This window comes from Brassica rapa, chromosome A02, assembly GCF_000309985.2.
Source record: "Brassica rapa cultivar Chiifu-401-42 chromosome A02, CAAS_Brap_v3.01, whole genome shotgun sequence".
In the NCBI taxonomy this organism is placed as follows: Eukaryota; Viridiplantae; Streptophyta; class Magnoliopsida; order Brassicales; family Brassicaceae; genus Brassica; species Brassica rapa.
The window spans coordinates 2,885,043-2,902,342 of record NC_024796.2 but is presented as its reverse complement, the minus strand read 5'-3'; the positions used below and the strand labels follow the sequence as shown (position 1 = coordinate 2,902,342).

The 17,300-nt window shown below is 36.2% G+C and overlaps 4 protein-coding genes across 4 annotated transcripts; 1 reads left to right on the top strand and 3 right to left on the bottom strand.

Moving 5' to 3' along the window:
* Nucleotides 1-135: 135 nt before the first annotated feature.
* On the bottom strand, nt 136-2,658 carry LOC103850996 (COBRA-like protein 4). Its single transcript, XM_009127812.3, has 6 exons — nt 2,372-2,658; nt 2,218-2,297; nt 1,680-2,136; nt 1,063-1,210; nt 694-971; nt 136-599 (listed from the first exon to the last, which is right to left on the bottom strand). The coding sequence occupies exons 1-6, from the start codon at nt 2,424-2,426 to the stop codon at nt 313-315; spliced, it is 1,305 nt and encodes a 434-aa protein (XP_009126060.1). The 5' UTR covers nt 2,427-2,658; the 3' UTR covers nt 136-312.
* A 684-nt stretch (nt 2,659-3,342) lies between these two features.
* Nucleotides 3,343-4,270, bottom strand: LOC103850994 (protein SPIRAL1-like 4). The gene is made up of 3 exons (XM_009127811.3): nt 4,094-4,270; nt 3,723-3,997; nt 3,343-3,617 (listed from the first exon to the last, which is right to left on the bottom strand). Exons 2-3 carry the CDS (start codon nt 3,957-3,959, stop codon nt 3,534-3,536), a joined length of 321 nt encoding a protein of 106 aa, XP_009126059.1. The 5' UTR covers nt 3,960-3,997; nt 4,094-4,270; the 3' UTR covers nt 3,343-3,533.
* A 1,490-nt stretch (nt 4,271-5,760) lies between these two features.
* LOC103850992 (protein LONGIFOLIA 1) lies at nt 5,761-14,968 on the top strand. Its single transcript, XM_009127809.3, is given in 6 exon segments — nt 5,761-11,878; nt 12,105-12,157; nt 12,240-13,253; nt 13,256-13,750; nt 13,832-13,973; nt 14,052-14,968. Coding segments are annotated over 6 exon segments (2,649 nt in total). The 5' UTR covers nt 5,761-11,721; the 3' UTR covers nt 14,840-14,968.
* A 117-nt stretch (nt 14,969-15,085) lies between these two features.
* LOC103850993 (transcription initiation factor TFIID subunit 8) lies at nt 15,086-17,080 on the bottom strand. The gene is made up of 2 exons (XM_009127810.3): nt 16,728-17,080; nt 15,086-16,528 (listed from the first exon to the last, which is right to left on the bottom strand). Exon 2 carries the CDS (start codon nt 16,415-16,417, stop codon nt 15,284-15,286), a length of 1,134 nt encoding a protein of 377 aa, XP_009126058.1. The 5' UTR covers nt 16,418-16,528; nt 16,728-17,080; the 3' UTR covers nt 15,086-15,283.
* Between the last annotated feature and the right edge of the window lie 220 nt (nt 17,081-17,300).

Below are 17,300 nucleotides of genomic sequence, written 5' to 3'. Positions count from 1 at the left end.
GACCAGCGGAAAATATACACGTGCGAATATAAACTAGGATGGGCCTAATTTGGGCCAATGGTACAGTGTGCTTTTCGTGGCCCTGTTGAAAACGTTATTGGATTACTATTATAACCTCTCGTTCTTCGCTTCTTCTCAGTCAAATGTTTCTTTCAAGTACTGACCATTAAAATAGATGGCGTCATCTTTTATCATTTTTTTTTCACTTACAAAACTCTGTCTTTGATCTTTGTCTGAATGTTAAAAAAAATCTTTGTCTGAAAACCCAATATACCAACCAAAAATACAGTTTCTGAGAAGGATCAGATCAAATCACAAGCTTGAGATGAACACAACAAGAAGAACCGTGAGTGACAGTGTCCAGAGAGAAGCCAAGTTCCCTCGTGCAGAGTTAGGAAGAAAAGGGTACGCATCTGGTGGAGGCAACATACACTCATCGCCATTGAAGTAAACTTTCCTCGGAAAAGCCCATCCTTGCTTGAAAGTAAATGTCTTTTCATCTTTCTGCAGCAACACCTCTGACTGAACATTCCCCGAAGGTCCAGCTTCCATCAAAAGATCATTGTAAAACTTAGTTCCAAAGAACATTCCTGTATCATCTGCACAAACAGATATCATAACGTGTCAGTCTTTCAATGTTTGGCTGAATAGTTGTAGTGTTCGAGAGAGAGAGAGAGAAAGAGGAAGAGTTACTTATGGATCCATAAGGAGCAACTGATTTGTAATCGAAGCTGAAAACTTGAGTCACGTTGTTGAGATTTGGGTGCTGAACTGCTAAAGTCCATAGTGTATGGTTCATCCGGTAATTGAAATTTGTGATGGCTATCTTCACACGCCAATAGTCTTTGTAGTTAGTTTTAACGTGCCAGTGAACTCTAACGGGGCACATGTGGTGTGTGCATTGTAGCAAAGGAGCGTTGTCTTTTCTCGGTGTGTTGAGACCTTTCTTGGTTAGAATCTTAGAATCAGCCCTGCAAGCAAAGTTATTGATGATTTTTATCAGTTTAGAAGATTAAGAAAGGAGTATGTATTTAAAGTGATTTGTGTTATCTTTCTGCTCACTTGACGCAGCTCTTTTTGTTCTCGCAACCACAGGCACAAGAAGGGCAAGGAGTTATGGTGTCGTTGTAGAAAGAAGAGAAGGAGACGCAACAGCTTGGATGCTTTCTGGCTAGAAACTGTGAGTATGTGCAGGTTACATTCCATGTCACTGCATAGGCAATAAGATTGAGATGATGTTTACAGATCAGTGATGTTTTTTTTATTTACCTAATATTGTAAAATAAACAATTCTTAAAAAAAACTAAATTTAAGTTGTTCAAATCAGTTTAAATCAGTCTAGACTATTTGAATCATTTTAAATCGATCTAAATTGGTCTAAATTGGTTAAATCAAGTAAATTCAAAGTCAATTATGACTAATTTAATTATATCTTTACCATTAGTGCAAAAGAAAAAATCTTTACCATTAGTGTGTATATAAATAAGTGAAGAATATTTTCTCTCTATTTTTATTATTTTTTGTACATCAAAATACTTTTTCAAATTTAAATTTATTAGTCAAACACAAAGAAAACTTAAAATATGTTAAATAAATATATATAATAAACAAAAATAATTCATTAACTACATTTCTAACAAATTTTTGAACATTGGATTTACTCTTTTAATTTTACTTACTCAAAGCTTGTGTCTTCCGCCTTTTGTCAGTAGTGAGAAAAACGGTAGACGGCACTATTTTGGCAGGACCGCAAGAGTAACCAGGCCCAGGACCAAGCAACGTGAAGTTCTTAGGAAGCTTAACAGTCTTGTTCGTAGTTCCAGCCAAACCAACACTAACTTGAAACTGCGATACAGCAGATGATGGATCTTGACCCCAAGCTCCAACCACACCGCCTTTGCAACAGTTTGAGAACTGTTGATTGTAAGGAACACCCGGCAAGAGATCAACGACTGTAGGGATTTTCTTACAGCAATGAGGTACGTTTCCTTTGAACTTGGAACAGTCTCCTTGTTCTGTTGTCTGTGCACCGACCATTGACCAAATCACTTCTTTCTTGGCCCATGCCCAGCCTAATGTCCAGCCTGGGTTTTGTATGTGTCTGTAGATTTGGAAGTTGTTCATGGTTACAGTTGCCTGCAAATGCATGTATAGAGATGGTGAGAGATTGTGTGAAGTTTCAAACACAGTGTGCACAAGCGCGGAGAGGGTTCTTACCACATAACCATCTGCTGTCCAGGACATGATGTCCCATTTTAATGTGATGTTCCCATTAGGATCCAATGGATCATAAGCAGCTGGTGGAAAAGAAAAGATCAGAGGATCAGAGAAATAAGTTGATGTGGGTAAAAATAAAATATCTAGAACTTACATGATGTGCTAAATATGATCATGAAGAAGAAGCAGGAGCAGAAGAAGAGGTTCATCTTCTGTAAATTTTTGGTTATTGGTAGTGTTTCTTTACCCCAGTTTCTTCTTCAGGAATATGAAAATTGATGTGTTTGTAGATTTAAACAGAAGCTAATTGATTAGTCTTTTGGGTCTGAAGATTGGCTTGTTTACCTACTTGTTGTTGCAATTCCACAAATTTATACTTTCTTGTTTTCCCATAACTTTAAGCAATGTTTATGGTGAATGATAGTATAACAGCAACAGAAAGTGACGTGTTCTTGTCCGAACACAACATCTCAACTGACTTTAAAATCTTAAGATACTGAACTCTAATGATTCAGAGATGAGAAGTGAGAAGGTAACTTGGGGTTGAAGACAAAAAAGAAAGTGGTAATGAGTCATCTTCTGACATAAACATATCTCCCAACTTCACCATAACTATCTTTCTAAGCAATTATTTCATTTGTCCAAATGTTACTAATTATTCAACTTCCTTCATAAATACCTTTTAGACGTTTTTGAATCATCCTTAATCTTTCATTCTGTTCTTGTTTTGGTTGCATATGCATACAACCCACAGTTCTCTTTGCAAGAGTGAAGACTGATCATTGTCTCACAAATGAGAAGATCTAATGCTCTCAATTTATCTATGATCACTAGACTCTGTACTGTAAGGAGCAGAAACTTTCCAAGAAGCTGGTTATGATGAATCTACCAACTTTTCATTCAACTTTTTATTGACTTGAAGAACAACCATGTTCAGACAAGACAAGTATTAAAGTAGTCCCAGACAGAGAACCAAAAAGAGGTGAGTTTCATAAAGCTGTTAAATAAGTCAATGAGAGGGTCAATCCTAAAGCTTTACTCTATCATAGACCATATATTGGATAAAAAAGATTCAGATCCAGCAGCAAAAGGTCTAAACCAATGAATGTTTTAACTAGCAACAATAGAAACGCATTCTCCAGATGTCTAAATTAAAGAAAGTTTCTAGCTTTGAACCATTGATAGACAAATCCTTTTTGCAAGAACATAAGAAAATGGTCAAATCCAAAACAATCCTCATGAACATAACATTGATCACCACGATATGAAATAAAGTTACAATTTTTTTACACTTTCTTCAACGCTGCAGAAACAAATCATTTGCCAGATCCAGATCCAAACAAGTAACCAAGAGAAGATCCTCCACCTGGTGCTGCATGAACCTTCGTCGATGGTCGTTCCTGTTTCTCAAAATCAACATAAAAAAAACACATTTTCTTGTTTAATTAAGTTTTCGAATTCTAATTCTTACAAAACACAAAAGATTTTTTTACTATTATTATTACCGTGAGGAAGTTGCCACAGTTTTGTCCCTCTGTTCTAATGTAATTATTAGGGCTTCCTCTCACACCTGCCGACATCTGTTTCTTGTCCGCCTCCTCCGTCTTGGCTTTATCTCCGGTGGTGGTGGTTGGTGTTGTGGTGGTGGGCATGTTCGGTTTGGAAACAGACTCAACGGATCCAAAAAGGTAACCTAGCGAGCTCTCTCCAGCGCCGCTGTTAACTCCTCTAGCTTTCCCCATTTCCCGGCGAGCTAATTCCGGCGCCGATACTCGAAGATCTAGCAATGCGTAACATTAGGTTAAAAAAAAGAGACCTTTAATATATTTGGATACTTGTGAAACACTCAAGAGTAGATTCGTTTCATTAGTTTTACCTGTGTTCTGGTTTTTGTTTCCTCTTCTTCTGCGATTAGGCGGAAGTCAAGGCAGAGGGAGAAACAGAGGAACAAGGAGATACAGATACGTACATGTACATATGTATTTATAAACACGTGTAAGACATTGTGTGGTGGTGAGGAAGACATGAAGTTATGGTAGGCACGTGTGGGGTCGTTGGTGCATCACGTAAAGCCGTTTATTAACCCTTTTTTTTGTTTATGTTTAAATATTTAATTGATTTATATGAATATAAAGAGGCTTGAATCTCCAGAATAACAATGACAACCCACGTTGTCTACGTTTTAGGTAGCTTATAGAGGCAACATGTATATTTTCTTATGCTAGTCTATCCTTTAACATCTCTGTGTCCATCACATTATTTGCATATCTTAATGGAAGTTTACAGCTAAGAAGCAGAATGTGCAAGTGGTGATTATGTATTCTACGTTGACCAACAAAACAACAACAACTAAATAGACATCTTCCGAATATTTTTAGCAATGAAAATTTGAAAAGTTGTTCAGTGAGGTCTTATTGGTAAGTATACAGTGGTAAAGATCAAAAATATCAAATATGAGTTTAAGGAGATTGACTTTCATCTAGAATATATTGGAAAAGGCTTAGAGTATCTTGGCTAGGTGAAAGAGTTCCTCTCTCTAATTGGCTTGATGTTTAGAAGCTTAAAGTCTCTTAAATCTCTTCAATAGATTCTTAAACCAGTTATTGTGGGTGAACCCAAGAGAGGCTTAGGATGAACATGCAAAGCCTCTAGAGTCACTCCCCTCTAACATTTCAACGACTTTGCTCACTGATGGACGGTCAAATGGATCTGTTTGAATACCCCATAAACCCACCAACACCATTTTCTTCACTGGTTATCTTCTCCCTCAGTCATTTTATCTCACAATGGTCTCATGGTTTCTTCCCTCTCAATACTTTTTTTGGAACGCATTTACTAAAAATGTTGGAAGTGTTGGAATGGGCTAAAGGCTCTAGAGAAAGTGACAGGCATCTACACTAAAAACATACAAAAGTAAGCCCAACGGTCTTTTGAGCTTCTTTAACTTTATTGGCCTGCTATTCCTTACATTTCTCATTATTCTTTCTTTATGTTTTTGTCTATATATATACCTTAAGGAATTAGGGAATATAAAATTTGAAGTTGATAAAGTTTATGTTGTTGTCAACTTTTCCTCAATTTCTTACTTTTATTCCATTTTAGTTTCGGATAAATAAACCCAAAAAGAGAAAAAAGTTTCCCAAAACTCTGACAAAGAAGGTAACCAGCCACAGGACTCGAAAGGGGCTGCGAGAGCCCATGACTTCAGGGACCATCACAGTGTACGATAATCATCATGATCTTGATAATGAACATCATCATCCTATACGGACAAGATTTTCTCGTTGACTTAGATCTATCTCTAAGTGACGTTGAAGCATGGCAATAGACATGTGAAATACTTGATGGAACCCTCACTTTTACATCTGAATTTCCTTGCTACACTTATAAAAGAAATACTAGATTTTGACCCGCGCTTGGAAAGCGCGAATTTTTTGGATTATATATTATATGATGAAAATGATAATATAAAACATTAGTTTCAATGTTTTTACGATTAAAAGTCAAAATGGTAAATATAATAATAGTAATGATTAAGATTTAGGAGTAATATTTGAATAAATAAAAGAATTGAATAAATTATTGTAAGAGAAATATATGGTAACATATTGTTAGTCTAAGTTTAAGGTAAGACTAAAAAATAATGAATTAAATAAAGAGTCCAAACAACTTTGATAGGTAGATTTTTTAAGACTCCTCCCCTTTTAATAGTATTGATACTATTTTATTAACGTTTCGGATATTATATTTTTGTTTAACTCTATGGATAAATGAATCAAAGATGACACTTTTTTAGGAACAAATCGAATGAGTTTAAGATAAATCGAAAATAATAAGAAAATGGCATCTTGATACTAGCTAATTATGGTTTTATCATTTAAACTTACAAGTTACAATCATTATTTGAATGATGTATTTAATATCCTTTTAGTGAGTAAACGATTTTAACTTTCCAAATGGCTCAAGTTTAACAAAATAAGAATCTGAATCTTTGTATCAATTTTAATAACTACATATAAATATAAACTACAAAGTGAAAAATAAAAATAATAAAAGAAAGAGAAGAGAAGAGTTGCATCATGTTGGCTTAGATATTGCTTAGATTGCATCATTGTGTATTACTATATAGATTACTTTTTTTTTGTTACTAATGTATGGTTCCATTTCCTCACATGTTTTGGGAAAAATACTTAAGTAACTAAATGAATTAATTAACTGAAAACCAAAGGAGATTAATTAATTAATTAATTAATTAAAGAAGTTCCCAAGAACAGCAACTTGTGCGCTTTCTAATTTGCTTATAGATGCAGATAAAAAGGGAAAGCCCATATGATTGGAACAACTTGACGATTTATTCATTAACAAAAGTAACTTATTTGCTAATTAGCTTATTCATTAACAACTAGACACGCAAATAAATTCCTAACCCTTATCTTAATTGGTACTCACTCTATAGAGTTACTATTAAAAGTTGATTTTATGGAATAAAACTAGTTGTAGTTTTACATCAATTGTACACACGACGAATAACAGATGTATGTGATATATTTTATATAATTAAATACTTGTGATGTGGATTAAAACACATACGACATCCATTTTCAGCAGATCAAATCCCAGCAAACAAAATCAGATCGTAAAAGTGGAAAAGATTGTTTTAGCAAAAAAAAAAACAAAGAGAGGAAAAGATTGCTTTCACATCATTATAGAATCCCTCGTAATCTCATAGACCGAAAAATGTAGATACACATCGCTGGTTTGGTTTAAAATATTTAATCTAATCTTAGTTAGTTACGAGCAAAATATCATGATTTGTTTTTAGTACTTTCCAATAAGGCATTCTTCGTAAAAAGAGTTTGGTGCTAGTGGATTAGACATATGTTTAGGGAATACCAAAGTGGTTATATTTTTAATTGAACATTAGACCCGCTCACCAAAAAACTTCAATGCTGGCTCATATCTTAACCAACTTTTTATAGTATAAGCTTTTTGAGTATATATGAAGGAAGCATCATATTGCCATGTGCATGCATATGATGAGAACTATTATACATTAAATTTTAACCTAGTTGCCAAAGTTGCATGCATTGATTTGGTAACTTTGTTTCTTAGTTTCCTTTTTAATCCATGCACCATAACATTAATAATGTGCATAATAATAGTAATGGCTTGGTTCAACTTCCAACCAATGCACATTGATAACATCTGTAAGTAAATACTTCATTTCCAGTATTATTTCCTTTATCAAATGGACACTAGCCAAAAACAACAAATTATATTGTTATATACCATGTCAAGATTTATAACATTGAAGATAATCTGAGATCCAGCCAAGTGAAGTTATAAACTATTTAGTTAGAATAGGAAGAAATGAACTAGCATTGTCTTGAATCGTTAATTAACTAATTAGCTTATCGTCTTTTTTGTTGTTACTTGCCAACATTAGCCTTCCGTTTTGTTTGGGAACATAAAGTCCTCTTGGCGATGTTCATCACAGTATTTATACGGGTTGACCTAATTGTTGTGTAACGAAAAATATATGTATATAGTTAAAATTTAATCGAATCAGTAATCACTAAGTCATGCCGAAAAAGTTAGAGATAAATATTTTAAAACGGTCTCACCAAATGCATTTCTATGACAGAATTTATGACTTTGTCTGCCTATTTGCACACACATATAGGACGCAAGTATCACTTTTCCCTTGTATTTAGCTATGTTTAATTCAAGTCATATCCACTATTTTTTTCCTAGTAAGTACACTTTCTATTCATTAAAGTTGATGTGTTGCATTTTTCATACGCACGTTAATACCCACATCTAAATGGATTTCGTTTTCACCAGTTTTAATTTGAATAAACCTTATACAATACTATGATATCCCAGTCTAGAGTCTAAAGATTAATCAAGAAATGACATGTGAATATTGAACAGGGTTATGTCATTTTTTGTTAAAACAAAATTCTCTAAAACATAGATTTTAGAGACGGAGAAAGAATTAAAAACAAAACTCGGACTTTCGATAACATATGAAATAAAGGGATCATACGCAGTATTATATGTGTATGTGTGTGGTTAGCTCTTTACAATATATGAAGACGTCATGAACGATTATATCCTAATTGAATTTTAGATCAAGAATCTTTTTTTTTTTTGATAAATCGATTAAAAATGTGAATATTAATCCATTTTCACCTTCACCTTAGTAACTAAATATACCATGCCTCAAAATCTATTTTTCTTATTTTATTTCTAAAGAATAAAAATATTAAGATTGATCAACAAATATTAAATTTGTGCTAAGGGATATACTTAATTACAGAAAAGTCTCACGAGTGTGAATACATGTGTAGGCAACATTACAAAGAGTATAAATGTATAGTGCATGTGAGTACACATTACATAAAGTCATAAATGATACGTGCATGTAATGTTGCTCGTCAAAATCGAAGGGGAAGAAACCTACACTTTAAAGTTTAAATCAATAGTGAAACTATATAAATTATGCCCTTTTTCAAAAAAAAAAAAAACTATACAAATTTTGGAAAGTTAGGTAAGTGAAATCCTGTGGCGATAGTGGAAATAAAATTAAAATGGATACATTGATCCTATCATAAAAGAAACCACACTATGAGGTTTGATTTTTATTTGAAATCAAGTACTCACAATTTATATATTAGTATACTATTTTCAATTAAAGTTGATTTTATTTACCTTCTATCCTCGACTGCATTTGCCAATTATTTGTTTAATAACCAATTACAACACTACCTTTGTTTTGTTTCAAATTGGGTAATGGATGTTATTTAATTGTTGTATTTTGTTGGTCATGCCATATATTGACATATGTCCTTTTATTTAATATAATTGATTCGTTAAATGGTTTAGTTTATAATTTTACATTATGTCATAGTCATAGATGATGCATGGCGTGGTTAACGTGCGATAAATGTACCGATTTGACGGCCAGCGCAAACAAACCAGCCTGGAAAAGCATTATTACAAAGACAAAATAAGGTACATGTTCAACTTCTTAATTCATACTACATTTTCTCAAGTTTCTAAAACACCTCAAGAAAAACGAATAAGTATATATATATATATTTTTTTTTGACTAAAACGAAAAGTATATTTCATACAAGAAAAGAAAGAAATGTCTTCCATGTGTTTAAGTAATGTATACCTAATTATTTTAATTAGAAGCTGTACGTATTTGGATATGTATTTGATATTCTGCGTTCCAAATAACCGATAAAATCACTATAAACAAGAAGAAGAATCATAAACACGCTTGACAACGACTAACGAAACTCTAGATATGTGATGATTCTTCGTTCCAAACTCTCACTAATTGCCCATGTGAAGCATATTCCTTGGTTACTTCCAAGGCCACAAGCTAGTTTCTTAGAAAATGATTATATAAACTAAATCAAATTTCAAATATAAAATAAATAAGTAAGTTAACAAACCCCACCTTATTCACAGCACATAGTTGAACAAAGGCACGTGATCCTCCCAAAAGGTGTTTAACTAGTACATCTCATGACGTATACTCTCACATCAATATATAGAATCTAAATAAAACAAAAACCAATAATTAAAGACGTTATTCTACCTCATAATACAAAGCTTAAATTCCTCAAACATTAGTATTCTTATGAACAAAGTTATTGACTTGACCAAAAAAAAAATGAACAAAGTTATTGACTTATTACACCTTTCAGAAACAAGCAATCTAGTGCAAATGTATATATTTTATTCAGAGATTTTTATACTAGTGTTTGCTTATAAAAAAGTTTTTTTTTCTGTTTGGTCAATAAATAAAAGTTTCGTTTAATCGGAAATACGATAGTATATTACCCGTTGTAAGTAACAAGAATAATAACATTGCCGTAAGAATTCATTATATGGTGTGCCAGTAGTTGAATGTTTGAAAATCAAGATGCTATGTTCACCAAAGTTCACATATAAAAGTTGTTACATAATATCATGATACATTGGATACACATGAATACATGCTTTGTCGCATACAGTCATACACATACATTTTCAAGTTTGAACAAAATTTATGATACACCATGAACAAGAAATACAGAATAATTATGTTGTATAAATGATAATTCAAATAAATATAATTATATGTAATTCCAAATAGTTAGGATTATAAAATAGCCCGAGAAATTAACAGCTTTAAAATAAGTATTTTCATCTTCAAGAATCAAATTATATTGTTTGGGAAGCCCGAAGAAAAGCAAAGAAAAAAAGATTATTCTTTCATAAGACCCACCAATCTCAGACCATGCAAGCTTTCTTCCAGTGCACCAATCCACCTTCTTGCTAAACAATTAGATAAAATTTTGTCTTTGACCAGTAGTTTCCTATTATCTTTTTCTTTTTCCTATAGGCTTTTCAATTTATGTATTTATTTGTTGTTGATAAAAATGTATTTATTTGTTGTTGTAACTAAAAAATATATTTATTCATTTTATTTAAAATAAAAATTCTGCTGTCTCTCTGACAAACTCCACATGCAGATGTAAAAGGGCACCAAAGACTTATGAGACCCACCCACATTATTTTGTCCACATGGATGTGTAAGGGAACCTCTTTTTCATTTACTATTTCCTTTCTCTGTTCATTAATTATTATTTATAATGTCATGTAATTGTACCATTAATTATCATTTATAATGTTAGTGACTGGACCATCTAATTTGTCTTTTAAAAATTAATAAGAGTATACACATTCACCATTGATACAAAAAAGATAAATTTAATACTATAAATTTATATATTAATTCTGTAACTGAATAATCAGATAAATCTTCAAAAATAAGTGGATTTATCCAATATCATGTGTCTTGTTAAATAAAAGAAAATAAAGAACTTAGTTTGGTCTTTTTTTTTTTTGGAGCAAAGGTCTGTGTGCTTTCATGTGCCTCACTTTCATCAGAGATGCATAGAAAATACATACCTCATTATTCCCAAGCAGATTTTTTTCAGTGCTTTGTCATAAAATTTTATTTTAAATATTAAAAAATTCAATTACATTCTCTTACAATGTATAAATCTACGGATACACACGTATACATGTACACGCATGTGTATACAAATCACACAACCGATGTTATATATGCTTCACGAGCTTTCACGAGCTTCTCCATATAATTGTAGAGAGTACTTTAGCCTTTTACAGATTCATTTCTCTCAAAACAACACAAAGGAGAAAAGAAAAAAAAAACTTTTATTTTCTCCTCCTCTTCTTTCTTCTTCAAGGAAACCATCCAAGAGAACAAACACAGAGAAACCTAATATCTTGTCTGGTCATAACTTCACAAAGTAGCTTTACCGTTGTCTAAATGCTGGGTTCTACGTTGTCCTCCTCTCTCTTCTTCTACTTTCAATGAGACACATAACAAAGGAGAATCCTGAAACTGAAGATTTTCAAGAACTGTACATGAGAAAATAAAGAAGACGAAACCTTATACGAACCAGAGCTAAGAAGATGTCGGCAAAGCTTTTGTATAACTTGTCAGATGAGAATCCAAATCTAAATAAACAGTTTGGATGTATGAATGGGATCTTCCAGGTTTTTTACCGGCAACATTATCCTGCGAGACGTGTTGTTGTAGCCGGAGATGAACTCAGGTCTCTGCCTTCAGGTAACATTTTTCTCTCTTTAAGTCTTTGCTTGCAATGTTCTCTCAACTCAAAACCTTTTGAAAAACAGTTACAGAGAAAAGTTACTCAACACTGTTTTTGTATTCTAGTTTCTAACTAAGATCTTACATCTAAAGATTCAGGACCACAATGATGAAAGAAACCAAAGCTGACTTATCTATAGACGTGGCCATTATGTCTAAACTCTCTTTACTTGATATTTTGCAGGGAGAACAATTGAAAATGTCGGTGGTACCAACGTTACAACGGCCAAGGAAACGGTAAGAGTCTGTAACCTGTAGAGAAATGATAATTCCCTGGAAAAAAATGGATCTAAAAAAGTGAATTCTACCTGAATTGCAGGAGAAGAGTAAGAAGAAGAAGAAGGCTGCAAAGGAGAGACAAAGGGGAGGAGTTTCCTCTGAGTCATCCTCTAGGCTGTCCTTTTCTTCTTCACCAAGCTCCTCAAGCTTCTCGTCTGAATCTCAGTTTGAACAACCCGGTTTGATGCAAACGAGTAACGGTGAGAATCCGGCAAGAGGTGGTTTAATGATGTCGAGTGATTTAAGGGAGCTTGTGAGAAACTCCATTCACAAGGAGACCAGAGCCAGAGATGAAGAAGAATCTAAACCAGAGAGAGCTAACGTGTCTCTCCTCAAAGAATCATCACCAGCTCGGAGAGTAGTGAAGCTGAAAGACAGTCCTCGGTTCTCTTACGATGAGAGGGAGACAAGAAAGACAGGCGCCAAGTTCAAGGAGACGCCGAGGTTGTCATTAGACAGTAGATCGAATTCCTTTAAGAGTGCAAGATCTAGCTCTTCACCAGAGCCGCAGGAGCTTGTCACGGGCCATCACAGAAGAACAACTTCGAGCGTTGTTGCCAAGCTGATGGGTCTTGAAGTCATTCAAGACGAGTGTGTTACTGATCAGGTCAGAGAGAACCGTTTCTGCGACTCTCCAAGGCCAACTCTACAAAGATCAAGGAGTCCTGATCCGATCAAAAATGTGATGCCTGCTAAGTTTCCTATGAAAGCAGCTGCACGCACGCAAGTGGATGGTGCTAAGAACCAAGTCAAAGGAGTTGATGCTGCTACTACGCTAACGGTTTATGGTGAGATACAGAAGAGGCTTTCGCAGCTTGAGTTCAAAAACTCCGAGAAAGATCTCACAGCTCTAAAGCAGATACTCGAAGCAATGGAGACGAAACAGAAGTTGATAAGCAAAGATGATGACAACAATAGCCTAGTTCCATCTGCAGCAACAAGCCCCTCGTCCAAGAGTTTCAGATCTTCGTCTATCGTGGTTATGAAAGCATCTGCTCCAGTTTTCAAAGAGACGGGCAACTATGGTTCAGCCTCTTCCTCGCCACGGTGTGTTATACTTTACCAAATGTCAAGGTTACAAACCTGCGGCAAAGCCAGAAAGTCTCTCAAAGGAAGCAAAGCGCCATGGATGTGACTCCAAGGCCAGGAGTTTACAAGGTCAAGACAGATTCACCAACAAAAAACACTGGTTCTAGACCGTTGGCCAAGTCGGGAAAGAGCCAGAAGCCTAGTGTCAGCCCAAGAACACAGCCGAAGGAGCTGGGGTTCGAGAAGCAGTCTAGACCAACGTCTCCAAAACCAGAACAGAACAAGATCCAAAGACAACAACTCAGTAGGCAACAGAAGGAATCAGCCTCCCCAAGAAGAATAAAATCTCGGAGCATGCAGCAATCGGAAGACCGTTTAAGTGACGAAAGCAGTGACTTGAGAAGTCTAAGATCTGACAGCAACGTAAGCTCAGCTTCTAACCTTGACAGTGAGGTTACAAGCAGATATAGATACGAAAGGAACAGCGACTTCACGGAGCAGCAGCACACACCAAAACAAAGGGTATAGACTTTACTCTCCCTAACGTAAATTCACTTCTCAAATTATTCACTAATACATGTTTCATCTGTTTTATCAATGCAGAGTCCAGAATTGGGAATGAGGTCGTTGCCAAAACCTCTGAAAGTTACGGTGGAGCAGCCAAGCCCCGTTTCAGTTCTTGATGTAGCCTTTGACGAAGATGAGTCACCATCCCCTGTGAGGAAGATATCCGTTGTCTTTAAAGGTGAGTTACTGAGAAACTAAAACTGCAGCTTCATTGATTTGTTTATAGTTCTCACCTTTACTGTTTCTATTGCCACAGACGATGATCATCTACGTTCTGAAGAGTCCCAGTGGATGAACAAGCACAAAGCCTTACGTAGATCGATCGTGTGGCCTGAGAGTAACGGGAGTCTAGATCAGTCAGATGCTGAACTTAATGAGGGTATCATGGAAGAAGGTGGGAAACTAAACAACAATGGTGACCACCACAAGTACATCTCAGAGATACTGTTAGCATCCGGTCTTCTAAGAGATATCGACTACAGCATGCTAAGCATTCAGCTGCACCAAGCACACCTACCAATCAATCCTAGCCTTTTCTTTGTCCTGGAACAGAGCAAGACCAGTAATGTGACTCAACATGACAAAAAGCACAGAGGCATAGGATTCGGACAACAACAGACGGCGAACCTGATAGAGCGAAGCAGGAGGAAGCTTGTATTTGACACCATAAACGAGATCTTAGCTCGCAAATTCGCAGCAGAAGGGTGTACAAAGCAACCATACATAACATCATCAATCAGCCAGCTAAGGAGGACAAACAAGAGTTCAAAAGGGAATGAACTTCTGGAAACTGTGTGTTCAGAGATTGATAGATTACAAGATAACTCAAAATGCATCTTGGATGAGGACGACGAAGACCTCATTTGGGAGGACTTGCAAGGTCAAGGCATGAACTGGAAGGAGATTGAAGGAGAGACGCCAGGGTTGGTGTTAGACATTGAGAGGCTAATCTTCAAGGACTTGATCAGTGAAGTTGTGACAAGCGAGGTTGCTGCTTCTCCAGGAATGCTCAGTGGGAAACCCAGACAGCTTTTCAATTGCTAATATGCCTAATTACTTAGAACTGTAAATGAAGGATCTAAATAATCCATTTTACAGAGTAGAAAATATTTGATTTCTTGGTTCTGTGAACCCTTGTATAATCCTTTCTTGTATTCTCTTCTTAACTGTTTATGTAAAAAGACTCAACTCAAGATAAAGCTCAATGATGTGAAGACCAAACACCACACTTCTTCCAACAATTCTGAATTAAGTTTGAACTATCAACTCTGCCACACCTAAAGGAACATCAGTTCTCACTTAAAATAGGATATATATATCCTTTTGAAAAAGAATGTTTCAACAGCAAATGATGCTAAGGACCATACACCAGTTTGAGTCAGTAAGAATCTCTTTTCCTTAACGAGTCACGTATTCAATTGCAAACTATCACTAAACTCAAGAGGCAACAATGATATTCCGTCTACAGATTCTAAAATGACAAAATACCTATTTTACATTTGTGTCAATGGTTACTGGCTCTTCTTCGAGTTCTACATTTTTCTCCCTCTTGTCTCCATCCTCTAGAAACCAACCCTTTTCCTCTAAGCTCTCCTTTCTCGTCCAACGCACAGGGGCCGCCTTTCGAGTCCCAATCTTGAAACGTAGCAACGCGCGTTGAGTTCTCCCATCGTCATTTCTCTCTCCTCCCTCGGTTTCACCTAATCTGCTCTTGTCTTTGATTATACCAGATGGAGCAAACGCCTCAAGGGGCGGCATGTGATGGCTCTTGTTGGTTTGTTTTTCAGGAACGTGGCCAGCGCTAACTTCTTCATTTGTAAGCAGTGACGGGCGAAACACACGTGGCACGTTCTTTTCTCCAACCCAAACTGGTGCAGCAAGGAACGGGTTACACTCCGGTTGTTCCTCTGATGGTTTCTCAACTTCCTTTTGATCCATCGATTTCTGAACTTTTAGCCTATCAACCTCAACAGACTGCTGCAATCTCGGCAAAGACGATCCGTTTTCATTACTCTGCACCTCTCCTTGTATTTTTTCAACACTAGTATCTTCCTCCAACTCGTTAGACACTTTGGTTTGGGGAAAAGCAGGAAGCCAAACCGGAATATGCTCATCTGGCAGCTCAGCTCCAACCTCAGCAAAGCTAGGAGCTGGTCTTTTCCCTCTGTTAAAAGGGAACCGAGGAAGAGAGTAAACAAAAGGCACCTCCTCCGCTTCCGCTGTATAACGTATAATATCCTTAACCACACCGGACTCAGCAAGACAACGCTCAACATCAGGAGCACCGCTGAAACCCAAACCAGACCCCAAATCCTCCAGCGCTTGAACAATATCCAGCGCATTACCTTCTACTCTCCCAGCCATATTAGCATAGAACTGCGTCGTCTTCCCAACGCTCTGAATGTACTGAATCACCACCTCTGTTAGCGTCTCGAGAGCTGTCTCATGAAAAGAACTGAACCTCGCACCTTCGCGTGCATGCGACTCCTGATAAGAGGTGATCTCGACCCCCTCGCATATCTGCGCCACGGCCATCCTAGCGAGTGCGTAGGCGAAATCATTGCCGCGAAAAAGATTGCCTTTCCCACTTCCTCCACCCTCCCCGCCTCCTCCATTGGTCATATTCAACCTTTCTTATAGCTTTGCACAGAGTAGTAACATGTAGAACCATCCTCTTGAGTCAAAGTTGTTTAACTCATTCCCCCACAAACACACGACTTCTCCTCTCGGTACCTTAAACGATAAAAAGAGAGAAAATTTCAGCAAAGATTTCAAATTGAATACGAACCCGTCTACCCAATACATTAATTAGGATAAAAATCGATTCTTTCCCAACCAGAACCAATCAAAACCCTAGAAACTGAGCGAGTCCAATTCACGAAAAGGGCGCCGATTAAAAACGAATTCGAAGAATAGAAATTGAAATACTTACCGGAGAAGAAGCCTTCCCCGCCGTTAAACCTCCGGAGTAGCAGAATCGACTAGGACGAAGCACCAGACGGACTCGGAACAAAACCTGAGCGAATTAGCGAAATTGGGGGAGATTTGTGGATTATGGAGATACCAAGAAACTCAATTGAAGAGGGGAAGGCGCCAAATTGTAGGGCTACGAATGCGATTAAACCCAGCTTAAACCTCACGATCCAGAGAGAGAGAGAGAGAGAGAGAGAGATGTATTGGGAGTGTGAGAGAGTTTCGTCCTAGCTTTTTATAAGCGGAAGCAGATGAATAAAGGAAAGAGGGAGTGATAAAGTCACGGCCGAGCACGTAAAGATCCCGTCACAACTCTCCAGTACCTTGACACGTGTCTTTTTAATTTTTTTCTTAACATTCTTTTGGTCTAGTTATATTAAACCAGATCCAATGTAAATGAAACCAACCAAAATAAGAAGAGTGGGCCCACGTTAAAGATCTAAATTGAAAATACAGAAGCCTGAGTAAGGCCCATTTTAAATATCCAAGGCCCAAAATCGATACTCGTCGAACAGAGGTTAGTTTCGGAATT